This window comes from Strix uralensis, chromosome 12, assembly GCF_047716275.1.
Source record: "Strix uralensis isolate ZFMK-TIS-50842 chromosome 12, bStrUra1, whole genome shotgun sequence".
NCBI lineage: Eukaryota > Metazoa > Chordata > Aves > Strigiformes > Strigidae > Strix > Strix uralensis.
The window spans coordinates 2,581,099-2,594,941 of NC_133983.1; the positions used below are offsets into that span (position 1 = coordinate 2,581,099).

At 58.7% G+C, this 13,843-nt stretch overlaps 2 protein-coding genes across 3 annotated transcripts in view; both read left to right on the plus strand.

The window, feature by feature from the left end:
* The first annotated feature begins 270 nt into the window (after positions 1 to 270).
* Positions 271 to 5,770, plus strand: LOC141948696 (C-signal-like). The gene is made up of 6 exons (XM_074881469.1): positions 271 to 422; positions 2,781 to 2,832; positions 3,658 to 3,848; positions 4,208 to 4,366; positions 4,657 to 4,767; positions 5,475 to 5,770. The coding sequence occupies exons 1-6, from the start codon at positions 276 to 278 to the stop codon at positions 5,586 to 5,588; spliced, it is 774 nt and encodes a 257-aa protein (XP_074737570.1). The 5' UTR covers positions 271 to 275; the 3' UTR covers positions 5,589 to 5,770.
* Positions 5,771 to 9,334: 3,564 nt separating this feature from the next.
* Positions 9,335 to 13,843, plus strand: part of RIPOR1 (RHO family interacting cell polarization regulator 1) — a 34,367-nt gene continuing 29,858 nt past the window's right edge. The window contains exons 1-2 of one of the 2 annotated variants that reach the window (XM_074881833.1): positions 9,335 to 10,643; positions 11,432 to 11,663. The gene's annotated coding sequence lies outside the window, so the exon portion shown is untranslated. Of the gene's footprint in view, positions 10,644 to 11,266; positions 11,664 to 13,843 lie in introns of those variants that run through there. The other variant, XM_074881834.1, reaches the window with a different exon arrangement.

The following is a 13,843-nucleotide window of genomic DNA, read 5'->3' on the forward strand; positions in this document are numbered from 1 at the left end:
CTCGGGAGGAGATGGGAGTCTCCTCTCGCCCCCCCCCCCCCCCCCCCCCCCCCCCCCCGAGCATCGCTCCGGGAGCCGTCCCCCGTCCCCGCGGGGATGCCGGGGCAGGCGGGGGTGGGGATGGCGGTTGGTGTGTTTGTGCTGGGTATGAGATGGGAAGGAAAAAAATACACCCACTGCCCCGCGGTGGCTGGGGCAATCCCCTCCCGGGCAGCCCGGGCCCGGGGAGGCGTTGCCGGTCCGGGCCCGCCCCGTGGGGGAGCGGGCGGGCGGCGATGGCGGCGGGGCGGGCGCGGACCGTGCTGCTGACCGGCTCCAACCGCGGCATCGGGCTGGAGCTGGTGAAGCAGCTGCTGGGGGCACCGCGACCGCCCGCCTGGATCTTCGCGACATGTCGGGACCCCGAGGGGCCGCGGGCCCAGGTCAGTGTGGGGCGGGGAGGGGGGGGGGTGGTCAGCAGCACCCTTGGGTGCCGGTAGACGCGATTAGTTAGGCGCTCGGTTAGCTTCGCCGACGTGAAAAAAGCGTCGCGGTCACAGGGGGATCCGGCGTTTGTGAAAGTCCTCCGGAGGTCCGCTGTGCTTCGGGTGAAGAATAAGCCGTGGCACCCTTAAAACTGCGCTGCTGGGCTATTTGAGGCTGCCTTGGCTGAGTCCCAGCTGGCCTTCCATCGCCCAGCCTTCACCCGTGTGCCGCGGGCACGGCGTGCGGAGCTGGGCCTGAGAGGGCCGGACTCGGTGGTTGTGGCTGGCTGAGCTGGTGTGAAAAAGATTTTTCAGAGAAAGAGTGGTCAGAGAGTGGAATAGGCTGCCCAGGGAGGGGGTGGAGTCACCATCCCTGGGTGTGTTTAAGGGTCGTTTGGATGAGCTGTGGGGGGATGTGGGGTAGGGGAGAACTTTGTAGAGTCGGGCTGAGGGTTGGACTCGATGATCCCGAGGGGCTTTTCCAACCTGAGTGATTCTGTGATTCTATGATTCTATGAATCGCAGCGATGCTGCTCTAGCCGGCGCTGCGATGTGTTACCAGTCCCTGCAAAATCTGGGGGTTCATTAACTGGAGCTGTGGAATCCTCCTTCCCCTGCTTTCCACTTCACTAAAATGGAGAGACTCACATGTGTTGCTTCAGCAGCAAATCACAGGAGCATCACTGTACTCCTAGCTTTCCTGAGGTCCAGCCTTGGTTTTCCTCTGCTTACTGTGACCCGCTGAGATACCAACGGGGAGACATTTGCTCTCTGACAGACCCTGGCTCCAGCTGACTCGTTTGCTGCATCTTCTCACAGCTTGGCTGCGTGCAGGGATCACGCCTTGAGAAAGTCCTTGAGAGGCTCTTTGTGTGCTCGCTATCAGCGTTATTCTGGCTCAGGAGTAATCACAGTGCAGTGAGAATCCGCCCTGCCACCAGCCCAGGGGTGCCCAGCTCCTGCTGCTGCTAGTGCCCAAGCTGGCCGAGTCAGAGCTAGCTCAGGGCTCTTATTTTCACCCTGTTCTTCCCCCCACAACTTGCTGGGCTCGGGCAATAATGAGATCACTGGGCTGGAGCTGGTTTCCCCCCAGGATGGTCCATGAGCATCTCTCTCAACTGTGGGATGCTTCTCTAAGCCTTGTCCAGCTGTGGTAGGATGAGGGCAGCGTCTCCAAGGTGTTGCTGCTGAAGTCCATGACCACAGGAGACCGAGGGCAGAGTGACCCTCCATCGGGCTGGTGCCACCTCAGGAGCCACGTCGCTCCTCCTGCCCCTTTGTGCCTGGATCTGCTGTTGGGCTGGGTGAGGCTGGACTCACGCTGGGATGGTGTGAGGCTGTTGAGGCCAGCAGCTGGGCAAAACAGGGGAGGAGAAATGTCTGTTGGTCATTGCAAACCATTTAAGTGGATTTTTCCATAATTTCCTCTGCCCAGGGGGAATGTGGGAACTTGTGACCTGGTGGGGAAGCCCAGAGATAACTGAAGTTGGACCACAGCCAGCGCCAGCAGCTCTCCTGCTCCATGCTGGTAGGACAGGTCCCCTCACAATAAGCCACCAATTTGCATTTCTCCCGTAGCAGTCTCTGTGGGCTTGTTTGTAAGAGGTTTTTACTTCTAAAAACAATCATTTTTTGGATACATTGAGTGTGGTGTTTTGGTTTCTGTTACCTAAAACCTGCTGTAGTTGAAGAAGGCTCAGAGCAAAGAGCTGCTAGGAACTATGGAGTTGAAAGTTTCCTTTTTGGACAGGGCTTCTGAATCCTCTGCGTTTGGTGAAAATAATCAATAAAAATGTGCAAAGTGGTTCATTTCACTTGAGTGGGTGAGACGTAGTGTCCAGAGCAGAGTGGATCCTGGAATTGAGCTATTTGGATCCAGATGTGTCTTCCCCAAACGTCAAGTCTGATGTTGGCACTCGCAGCCATTCCTCCTCCATCTGGCTTCCAGCAGCCTCTGGGAGATACTTCTGGCCTGTAGCCCTGGCCAGTTGGCATTATTTCCCAGGTGAGGTGGTCCTTAATAGTTTGCTCTCGTCCTTTGCTGTGGCTCTGGCTGGGCTGTGCACGTAGACCCTTTGGGAGAGTGTCCATAATATCTTGCAGCTGTGGCTGTGCCGCGCTCTGAGCACACGCACGTCGCTTTGTGGAGCCTCGAAGAAGCCCGAGACACTAGGCAGGTCCCCAGGCCAGCCATTCACAAGCACTGAGTAACATCTGGAAGATGTTTCCCTCAGGATGGACTGTCGCTGGTGCCCCAGGATGATGCTTGGCATCACCTCTGCCTCACGCTGATTGTTTCCATGTCTCTCTTTGTAGGAGCTGAGGGATCTGGCATCCAAACACCCAAACCTGGTTCTTGTGAAGCTGGGTAAGTGTGTTCTGCCTCTGAGCTGGTAAGCTTGTGGCTGCCGGCCGCACTTGCCCGGTTCTCCTTCCCTCCCTCCCTGCCTTCAGGCTCTACATGGGGATACAGTTCTTCAGAGCTGCTTCAAGTCCTGCAGCCAAAAGCCCAGCTTCTTCAGACCTGTCTCAGCCCCAGTACCCCATTCCTCCAAGACTCCTTGCCCTGTGGCCACAGGACCAGGAGGTCCTTGAGACCCATCCTGGGTGGCCACCAACTGCCCCAGCTGAGTAGCCGCGTCCTTGCTCTGCCACGCAGCCGAGCTGCCTTGATCCCAAGTCCCAGGCGAGACCAGGAGGGCTCCGGGAGGGCAGCTCCTGTGGGAGTGCTGTGCAGTTGGCCCAGAGCCTGGGCAAGAGCTGTAGGACCTTGCAGAGCCATCCTGCAGCAGGTCCCAGCACAGCCCCCGTGGGGTCCATCCCCCCACCCTGAGACTGCCCTGGGTTCTCCCCAGCTTGCTCAGGCCTGGACTTTGGCCACTGACAGGAGACTGTGGCTGCTGTCAGCACCACAGCGCTTTGCCACCACGGGGCTGTCCCCAGAGTGGCTTTGCCCGGTGGGTTGCCCCAGGGCAAGGTCCTTCAGCTGCTGGTCGTGGCAGAGGAGGCAGTTTTGGGATGAGCTGGGGCCTGTGGGTGCCGGGGTGCTCTGAGCTGGTTGCACAGCACCATCTGGTGCCCACAGAGGGAAGCCCACACAGGTCGGCAGGCAGAGCTGTTCCTCAGCATCTTAACCTCCCTCTCCTCCCCGTGCACTCCGGGAGCTCTCAAACCCTGTTCTCTTCCACTGCAGATGTTGCAAATCCCTCCGCTATTACTGATGCGGCGAAGATCGTGGAGGGGAAGCTCAACGGCATGGGCTTGAACCTGCTAATAAACAACGCTGGCATCTACACCCCGACAGCGTCGCTGGAGACGGTAGATGCTGAAGAGATGATAAGGACGTACAAGACCAATGCGGTGGGGCCAATGCTGATGGCCCAGGTATGGATGAAGCTCTGGGGATGGAGCCCACCATAGAGGGGGAATTTGGCCCAGCTTGAGGGTATCTCAGGCTCACTGTGGTCACGTTGGAGATCTCAGAGGGCTTTGCCACGTTTCCTGGAGCTGTGGGAGGGACAGAGCAGTGCTAGGGCTGCGCTCCCAGCTCAAGCCCTCTGTAGCCCCCCTGCATTGTGCTGGGCTAACTGGGAGCAGGCAGGGTCACTGCAACAAAACACTCAGGCTCTCTTGGCTTCCAGATGTTCTTCCTCATCCTCCCTGCTGTAGGCAGGCTGGGTTGTAGTTGCCATAAGTGGGGCTGGCTCAAGGCACAGGCGTCCCACAAGGTTGCTTCTTTCCAGGCGTTCCTGCCCCTGTTGAAGAAGGCTGCCCGGGAGAGCACAGAAAAGGGACTGAGTTGCAGCAAGGCAGCCATCATCAACATCTCCACCATCATGGGGTCCATCGAGAAGACTTCTGAGTCCTTCTGCAAGCCTGTCATCTCCTACCGCTGCAGCAAGGTATGGAGACTGGGGATCTGCTTATGCTTGTGAGCTTCTTGGGAGTCAGAGCTGCTCCTTGCCAGGCCTGATCTCAGGGAAGCACCTGAGATCACAAGATGGAGGGACTGATCCATGCTGATCACTGCCCAAGCTCCCTGGGCACCTCCGTTCTCATGTAGGGCAGACACACACCATCTCTTGAAGTCCTGGTATTGCTTTTTCTCCCTCACCATGAGGCAGTGATGGGAGGGGAGCCTAGTTCGTGGAGCTTTCCACTGCCCGTGGCTGATGCTTCCTTCCTCCCCCAGGCTGCTCTCAACATGCTCACCAAGTGCCAGGCTCTGACCTACGGGGAAGCCGGGATCCTCTGCGTGGCACTTCACCCCGGCTGGGTGAAAACCGACATGGGCAGCCAGGAGGTGGGTTCCAGATGAGTGAGTCAAGGTGGGGACCCACGAGTGGGACCCAAGCCTGTGATGGGAGGTGGCTCGGGTGGCTGGGATGGCTCTCAGGAGGAGGGATCCATGCAAGAATGAGTTGCTTCTCAAGCTGCAAGTTGCCCGTGTTTGTGCTGGGCTGCTGCAGAACATGTGGGTGCTGCCTGAGAAATAACATCAGCACGTATCCAGGGTGAGCAGGAGGCCTGTTCACGGTGGGGAAAGGCTTTGGGCAGCCTGGAGATGTGCAGAGAACCTGAATCTGCCAGAGCAGAGAGAGGAGCAGCATCATCCCACCCTGCACCCTCTTCCTCGGAGAGCTGCAGGCCCAGGAGGTCTCCCCTCACCCTGCAGGATCTGTTTTGGAGTGGGGCTGGTCCCTGCAACCCTGGAGTTTTGGGAAGGCTGCACATAGCATCCTGCTTGCAGCGGGGATCTTTTCCGTGTCCTATTGATTTGAGCCTGGAGCTGGCTTCCTAGCCTAAGCCACCTCCATCCAAGCCATCAGTGAGCACGCAGACACCCAACCATCCTCCCACCTAACAGACCCATCCCACCTCCTGTGGCTTTCAACTCATTCTGGGTGGAAGAAGCCTTGCTGCCAGCACGCATGAGCTGAGTGGGTGCTGGTGGATGGTCAGGAGTGATGGTGAGGTCTCGGTCCTGCTCCTCACTTGTGCCCATTGCAGGCTGACCTGACGGTGGACACAAGTGTGCGGGGGCTGCTGTCTGTACTGCCGATCCTCTCCGAGAAACACAGCGGGACTCTGCTCAGCTGGGAAGGTAAAGCTATTCCTTGGTGACCACTCTCTGTTCCTGCGAGGGACCCCGCAGTGCCAAGGGACTCTGGGGGTTGCCCTGGAGCACCGGGATGCTCAACGCTCTGTGCTCTGCAAGGGACCTCCTTGGGACTCCACCGGGCGTGCAGGGCAGCCTGTGATCCCTGCCTTCGTGTTGCTAAGAAATAAAGTCAATTAGTACCTGTGCCTTCGCTCAGCTGCAATGCCCCTGCTGAGACTGTCTCTGCCCTGGCCTGGAGCTGGTCCCTGCAAAACATAATGTGGCATTATAGCAGTGTGCCTGCCTTCCCCTCGGCTGCCCTGAGCCAGAGGGAGCTCCCAGGGGCACGTAACCAGCCCAAAGCCCTGCTGTCCTCCCTGGCCACTGGATGTGCCCAGGTCTGCCTGGTCTGTGCCGTGCTTCCACCCAAAGCATGGTGTCTTTGCTACAGATTTCTTGGGGGGACTTTGTGCTGGACATGGTGTCTTTGGGAGCGGCCTTGGGGCTGGAATGGGAGGACCAAGCACCACAGTCCAATTCTTCAATCCCAGGCAGCCAGCTCTTCCTATAGTGGAGCCCCCACTGGGCATGGTACCCCTGGGCAGGGGAAATCTGGTCCCGTGGGGAAGCACAGCATGGGAATGGCACTTCTGCTGGATGGAGAAGTTGAAAACTTTAATAAGATGGGCCAGGCAGCCTTGTTCTGCATGGATTTGCCCAGGAGGTGGTAACACCCCCAAAGAAAGGGACTTTGGGGTGGTGCTGGGTTTTCTCAGGAGGGTTCTGTCCCTTCTGGAGTTTCTCTTTGGGGAGTACGAGGAAAAGGAGCCGGGGTCCTGCAAAACTAAGCCTGGTCTCAGGTGGGCAGAGCAACCTGGCTTGCAGGAGAGGCAAACCCACTGCTCCTTCCCTCAGAGACCACTGCTTCCTCTCTCTCATCTGGATGCACAGCTGAAGCACCTCTGTCCCTTTGGGTCTGGCCTTTTCTGGGGTTGTACCTCTCCCCTGGAGCGGGGGCTTGCCCGGCAGCACCAGCTTTGCTGGGAATCTTGAAGCCATGCGCCGGTCTGCACAGGAGCCCTCCCATTTCCCAACCAGGAACACAAATGCTGCAGTCCCCCCTTCTCAGGCAGACAGAGCATCAGGGCAGACTCCTGGGCTGGGGCCACATCTCTGCCCCACCGAGACGATCTGTGCCCCAACAAGCCCTGGTACCTGCAGCCCAGTGAGTCACAGGCACCAGTGAGTTTTTCTTCCTCACCAGCTCCTGTTCCTCCCAAGCCAGTGGCATTTTGGTAGCCGAGACTTTGGAGAGGCTGGGAAAGGGGACAGCAGGGAGCGTCTGCAACCTGGGTGCCAGCCTGGGCCTGGGGACAGGGTGCCGGTGGCTGGAGGTAGCAGTGCTGTCAGAGCTTGTGAGCTTGGATCCCTGGCTCCTTGTACCCCCTTCTTGGGGATGCCAAGCAGCCCAGGTGCCCAGCCAGGGGTAGGAGGAGAAGCAAGATGCCCCTGTGAATTTCAGGGATGCTCAGAGCATCCCCAGGTGGAGAGGGGGTCCCTTATGCCACAGGCACTTTCCGTAATGGATGGGCAGGTCCTTTCTGGAGCAATTGCAGGAGCTGGGATGCCTGGGCCCAGCCTGAGTCCCACAGCTCTCCTGGAGTTGGGGCTCTGCTGCCCCATCCCTGGAATGGGGCTAATGCCAACCACCGCCTGGCTGTGCCAAAGGGACCCAAGCCCTTGGCTGTTTGAACCTCACTGTCTTCCCCATGCCCAGGCCAACATGGACTTTTCCAAGCCCGGGCTGTGCTTTCCGAGGCCCTTGGCAGACTGCACTGCCAGCGTGGCTGTGGGGAGCCGTACCCACACGAGACACCCAATGCTGCATGGGTGCTCCCTGGCAGGGAGATGCTGGCCTCAGCTTTCCTCTCCTGAGCTCAGCATCTTCCCAAACAAACCGAGCCTGCTGGGGATGAGGAACAATGCTGCTGCCCCAGCTGAGGGCTGCTTCATCCTCAGGGAGGTTCCGAACCATCTGGGCTCTTCCCAGCCACCTGATTTCCCATGCAAATGCTCATTTGTCTTTGCTCTTTTCCTTCCCAGCTCGTATCTGTGGCCAGAGGAGTCAGTGCCCACCTGGGCACCTCCCCGGGCATTTGTCAGCACTGCGATGGTGGCAGGAGGAGAGAAATCCCTTGTGAGGAATGGCTGAAGGACAGGAGCATGGGTGAAGGGCCTGATCCTGCAGCTGTATAGCTGTGCTCAGCCCAGCGCTGGCTCAGAGTCATGGCCAAGCCTCCACCGAGCGGCCTTCCTGACCCTTGGCAGAGGTTCTTCTGCCCCAGTTGCTCCACACAAGCCAGCTGGAGCCTGGCCAGTCACCATGGGCTGGCTCCATGCCCATCTCTCTCCTTGTTTCTCCCTTCTGCCCCATGCCACGCGCTGGATCCTGGGAGATGGGCTATGCCAGGGATCCCACCACTGCTTGCAGGCAGCTTATGATCATTGCCAGCCCCACGAGATGGATGCAGCTGCTCCCCTGGGAACATGGGAAGAAACGGGACTCCTAAAAGCTGGAACAAGCTCCGTCAGCGTGGCTGATGATCTGCAGTGCTGGTGACACAGGATGGTTGCCCACCTGCTGTGGCAGGAGGGTTTTGGCTGAGCTTGGGAGGCTGATAAATCTGTGAGCATCTCTCTCCAGCCCCCCACTGCCATGGTTTAACCCCAGCCAGCAACTAAGCCCCACGCAGCCACTCGCTCACTCCCCTGTGGTGGGGTGGGGGAGACAATTGGAAGGGTAAAAGTGAAGGAAATTTGTGAGTTGGGATAAAGACAGTTTAATAGGTAAAACAAAAGCTGCTCACACAAGCAAAGCAAAACAAGGAATTCATTCACCACTTCCCATGAGCAGGCAGGTGCTCAGCCATCTCCAGGACAGCTGGGCTCCGTCACGCGTAACAGTGACTTGGGAAGGCAAACACCATTGCTCCGAACGTCCCCCCCTTCCCTCTTCTTCCTCTGGCTTTATATGCTGAGCATGACGCCATATGGTGTGGGATATCCCTGGGGTCAGTTGGGGTCAGCTGTCCCAGCTGTGTCCCCTCCCAGCTCCTTGTGCTCCCCCAGCCTGCTCGCTGGTGGGGTGGGGTGAGAGGAAGAAAAGGCCTTGACTCTGTGTGCGCACTGCTCAGCAGTAATGAAAACATCCCTGTGTTATCAACACTGTTTTCACCACAAAATCCAAAACATACTCCCATACTAGCTACTATGAAGAAAATTAACTCTATCCCAGCCCAAACCAGCACACCTTGGACCTGGGACATCACAGAGTGGGCAGATCGCCCAGGACTGTGTGCCAGAGGTGGTGGGAGGAGTAATAAGCTCTGCGGTTGAAGTCCATCCTGGAGTTACTAGAAGCCCAGCTGCTGGACCTGAGAACAAACCTCAAGGGGCTGCTGGATGTTGAAGCACCGTGAGCATCAGTCTGTAGGAAGCCTGGTGCAGTGGTTTCTCCCTTGGGTGCTGGGACAGCAGGCTAACTGCTGTGCAGAACCAAGTGGCAGCAGGCCCATTTTTCAAGCCAACAGGAGACTGGGGCAGGATGACCCAGCTTGGACCTCTGCAACTGGGAATCACCCTTGGTGAGTGCTTTGCCATCACAGGTGAGGCCATCCTGGGGAGCATCATCCCTTCACCCTCCAAGACAAGGCTCATCCCAGAGAGCAAATGCTGCCAGGGACGGCGACAGCCATGGTAACTTGGAGGCCAGGGATGTCTGAGCACCTTAAGGTGCTCCAGGACATGTGTTCCTCAAGAAGCCTCAGTGAGGGGCCAGATGGGCAGGTCTCCCTGCTCAGATGCTGGCCAAATAGCATCGGTTTTTCCTTTGCACAAGTTCCGGGTGTTTGTGCTTATGCAGCTGATTATCTCCCCGTTTCCTCTCTGCCTGATGTTTCCTGCCTCGTTCACTCCCTTTTGCTGGCTTTGCCCGTTGTGTCAGGCTTATCTCCTGGCTCTGGGCAGCATCAGACCTCAGCGTGCCCCCTGCTCACCGAGATGGCAACACGCAGCCCTGAGCACCATGCCCACGGGGCTGCAGCACAGTGCCCCAGGAGACACTTGAAGTGCCAGCCCTGCCTGGCCATCTAGCAGCCCCTTGGGAGCACGGGCAAGCTGGGACAGAGCAAGGATGATTTAGGATCCATCTGCTTCTTGCAGCTGATCCATCTCTATTCTGAAGCTGTGGGACGGGGGCCAAGTGGACCAGCACATTGCCACAGGGGGCTACTGGGTGTCCAGCAGTAGGGAAATCTGGACAACTCCCTGGGGACGCTTCATGCAGGGGCTGCACAAGGGCATGGAAACATGTCTGGGGACTTCCAGGGACTATGGGTGGGGAGGTTGTCACCCAGAGCAGCTCAGATTGCCTCCACCAGCTCCTGTGGAGTGATAGTAGCATCTGGGGGCAAACATATCTCTGCTCTGGGGAGCCCAGCAGATCTCCAGGCTCCAGGGATTGAATTCAGTGGTGGGGAAGACCCATATTTTCCAGGCTCTTCCACCAGCTGCCTTCTTTCAGACCAATAGCCACTGGCAAAGACTTGTTTCAGCAGAAGCTGGGTCAGGACAGAAACAGGGAGGACTTGGGGAGTCCTGGCAGGACTTGCCAGGATCAGGGCAAGACCCGTTTCGACAGGCAACCTCCCGTGTCCAAGCGGGGCAGACAGCAGCAGGCAGAGTCCCCATGAAAGGCAAAGCCCACTGCAGGAGGAGAGGGTCAAAAGAGGAGGCTGGGAGCGGAAAAGGGCTGCTCCTGTGACACAGATGCAGCTACGGAGGTGGAGCAGCAGGCAGGAGGCAGGTCACAAAGAGCCAGCGCACGAGGAAGTGCTGGGACACCAGCGGGGGTGGCCAGGGCAGCTGGCCACAGCAGCTCCAGGTGCAGCAGACCTTCTCTGGCCAGGGAAGAACCGGGAGCAGAGGCAATCAGAACAGCAGGGACCTCAGCCAGGACCTGGAGATCCCCTCTCGGCAGGAGTCTTCATCCAGCCAAAACAGCTCTTCATTCTGCCAAGGTACGGGCAGTGGCCACGGCGTGGGGGCGGGTGGGGCAGCAGGACAGTCTTGGTGGGGACATCTTTGTGCCAGGTGGCACCGCGGTCCTGTGGCTCAGATCCCCGAGTGACCGTTTCCAGAGCCACCAGTGGTGGGGTAGACTGATGGTGGGAAGGCTGGATTGTCTAGGAAACTGTGGCTCCCTGGGGGGTGCAATGCCCAGAGGGTGCTGAGTCCCAGGGCTGCCGTCAAAGTATCAGGACCCAGCCTGGGTGCATGAGAAATGCGGCTTAGGAGGAAGCACGTCCCGGGCCCTGCAGCACAAGGGCTGCCAATGAAGCCAAGTGAGGCCAGTAGATAATATGTGGAGGCTTCCTCCGGCACTGCCGCAGCTGGGGCGCCGGGGTTGCTCCATCGCTATCTAGCCCTGCAGAGCCGGGTGCATCCCTTCTCCTCTGCTGTATTATTGTTAGCTGGGAGGAAGCAGCTCACCAAGTCCCACCTCAAGCTTTTAACCCGCTGCTGCCTGACCTGCTGCTTTCTGCTCCCGTTGGCCAGAGCTGCGAAGGCTCTGTGGCTGCCCTGGGAGGATGGTTTGGTACTAGGAGCTTGCTGCAGGTTTTACGTCCCTGGGGACCAGCAGCACCCCCCGGCAGGTCTCCCCTGAGCTGTGAGGTCTCCCACGGGTCCCCCATAACCACTCTTGCAAAGGGCAGACACTGGCATTGTCATCTCTCAGCGTGGAGAGAAGGTCCTGAAGGCTTTAAGTGCCGATGATTCGCTCCTTGTTCTCTCTTCCCCCTTTTAGCTGGTTGGATCCTGCCTGGTGCTTCCTCTGGAAGGCCCCGTGGTCTGCCGGGGGGCACCATGGAGGCAGCAGCTTTACCAGCTTTGCACAGATTTAACCCAAATACCTAATAAATGGTTTGGAGGAAATCCATCTTGGGGAAGAAAATTGCAGCACTTCAACGTCTTCATTTGATGAGCCAGAGTTTAACTGAACCCCGGGGTCTCCAGAGGTGCTACCTGATGCTCCTTGGGTAAGTGGAAATCAGACAGACATCTTGGCAACCTTCTCCAGATCATCGTCTCCTCCCACAACTGAATTCTGCCAAATTGTCCTCCCCTTCTCATCTAGCAGGGAGGGGACCTTCGTGTCCTGTCAGCACAGGCTGGGGCTGTGTTCTCCCTGGTGATGACCACCATGGGACGCCTCTCCTGAGCATCTGTGCAGGAGCAGAGGTAGTCACCCAGAGGCTGAGCCTGCTGGGATGATGCAGAAATGCTCCACGTCTCCTGCAAATACACCGCGTATGTTGACGTGCCCATCACACGTCCCAGTGCCCCATGTGCACCCCCAGCATAAACCATCAGTTAGCCTGGGCCAGCCTGCTCCATGCCCTGGGGCCCTGGCACAGCCACACACGTGGAACTTCCAAAAAAACTCGTTTGGGAGCTGCGCAAGCTGTGCTGTTGCCTGAACTCAGCACAGGAATATGCAGATGTGGGTTGCAGCAAGGTGCTCATCCTTCCTCCCCCAGCTGGGCTTCTGCCCATGCCTTCGCCCCCAGCGGTGCCCGCAAAAGGGACGACGCTGTCAGAGCGAGCCCTTGGCCGGAGGACCCAGTCCTGCTTTGAAGGGTCCTGCTGGGGGGTCGGTGCAGGTCAGCCTCTCCCCGCCTATCCCCTGGCACCGCCTGGGCCTGAATTTCCAGCTCTTGCAGAACAAGTTCCCAGGAGACTGCACCCGGAGCTGGCCCCGCGCCGAGCTGCCGGCATGCCTGTCCGGTGCGGTGAGCGTGCATGGGGGGCTGTGGGGATGGCGAGTGGGGCTACGCTGCCCAGGGCATGTCACAGGCTGGGGCAGCCTTTCTGCTGCTCACCTTGCTAGAGGGGTTGTCCCGTCAGTCCCCAGCGTGTCAGCACCCAAATGCATATGTGAGTGGCACAGGGACTTCAGGGATGTCCCTGGAGACCAGTGGGTACCAGCCCATCCTCTCCAGCCTCGCGGTTTGTGTCCTTTTGCCAGGGACACAGAATGATGTGGCCAGGATGCCCACTCGGGTGGGTCCCAGCCCCGCTCCCCTGGCGCATCCTTCCCCGCTTCTTGGCTCTAGGGAGTGGACTGAGACCCAGTGATGGCAAGAACAAGGATCCAAGCTCATTCTGATGAGCTCTCTACCCCGTGCCGCTCTCCTCAAAGCCAGGGAAGTGACGCTGGAGAGGATCTTGGCTCCTCTTGTTTGTTATTACAGGATAAAGTTACCCTTTAAAGCAGAGCCAGTGCTGTCAGGGCTACATACCATCCGGGAACATCGCTCCTTCCCAACGGCTCCAACACACTTCTTGTTATTGTGCTCGCGCGGAGCCAGCCCGCTCCCAGCCCTGGGCGCAGCAAGGGGGATGCAGATGGGGGGGGGCGAGGATCTGAAAAGGAGCCTCGAGGCTCTTTTTCCACCTTGGGAAAGTTGGAAGCAAAGGGAAAAAGTCTCTCTCTGGAGATAGTGAGCTCTTCTGGCTCTGGGATACGTGGAGAAGGAGCAGAAAGCAAGAGCTGGGTGCAATGGAAGGGCAAGGGGAGGTGGATGTGGCCAGGGTATACTGGGGGTGTCTGTTGTCCCCCCGGAGAAAGGCCAGGGATGCTGCCCTCACTGCGGCTCAGCTGGGGACCCTCTTGAGGGGACAGACCTCTGGTTCCCACTGGGGAAACTGCTGTGCACGGGGCAGGGCAGTGGTGTGCGGCTGGCACCCATCTCACCACCCTGCAAGTCCAGCACCAGCTTGGCATCTCTGGGTGATGTGCAGGCAGAAAGAGGGCTGGCTTCTCCTTCAAGCTCCAGCTTCTGTCCCTGGTGGTCCCAAATCCAGGGGACCCCCCCTCTCTTGTGAGCTGGCACCTCAGGAGACACCCCAGCACCCCAAGACTTTGCAGACATGGGGGTTCCTCAGCAGGGCCCTGGCCATCCCACCTGCACTAGACTCTCTGGAGGGGGCTGGGGGCTTGTTTAGGGCTTGACCCCCCTGCACTGAGCCATGACGTGCCTGTGGGGTGGAGGGGAAGGAAACCGGCCTGGTGGAGCCGAGCCAGGGAGAGCTTCCTGGCAGTGAGCTCCAGGCTCCAGTGCCTTCCGTGCTGCTGCAGATGGCTCCGAGCGGGATGGAAAGCAGAGGGCTATGCGAGCCCTTTCCAGCCATTCCCCAGCCTGGCATCCACCCGCCC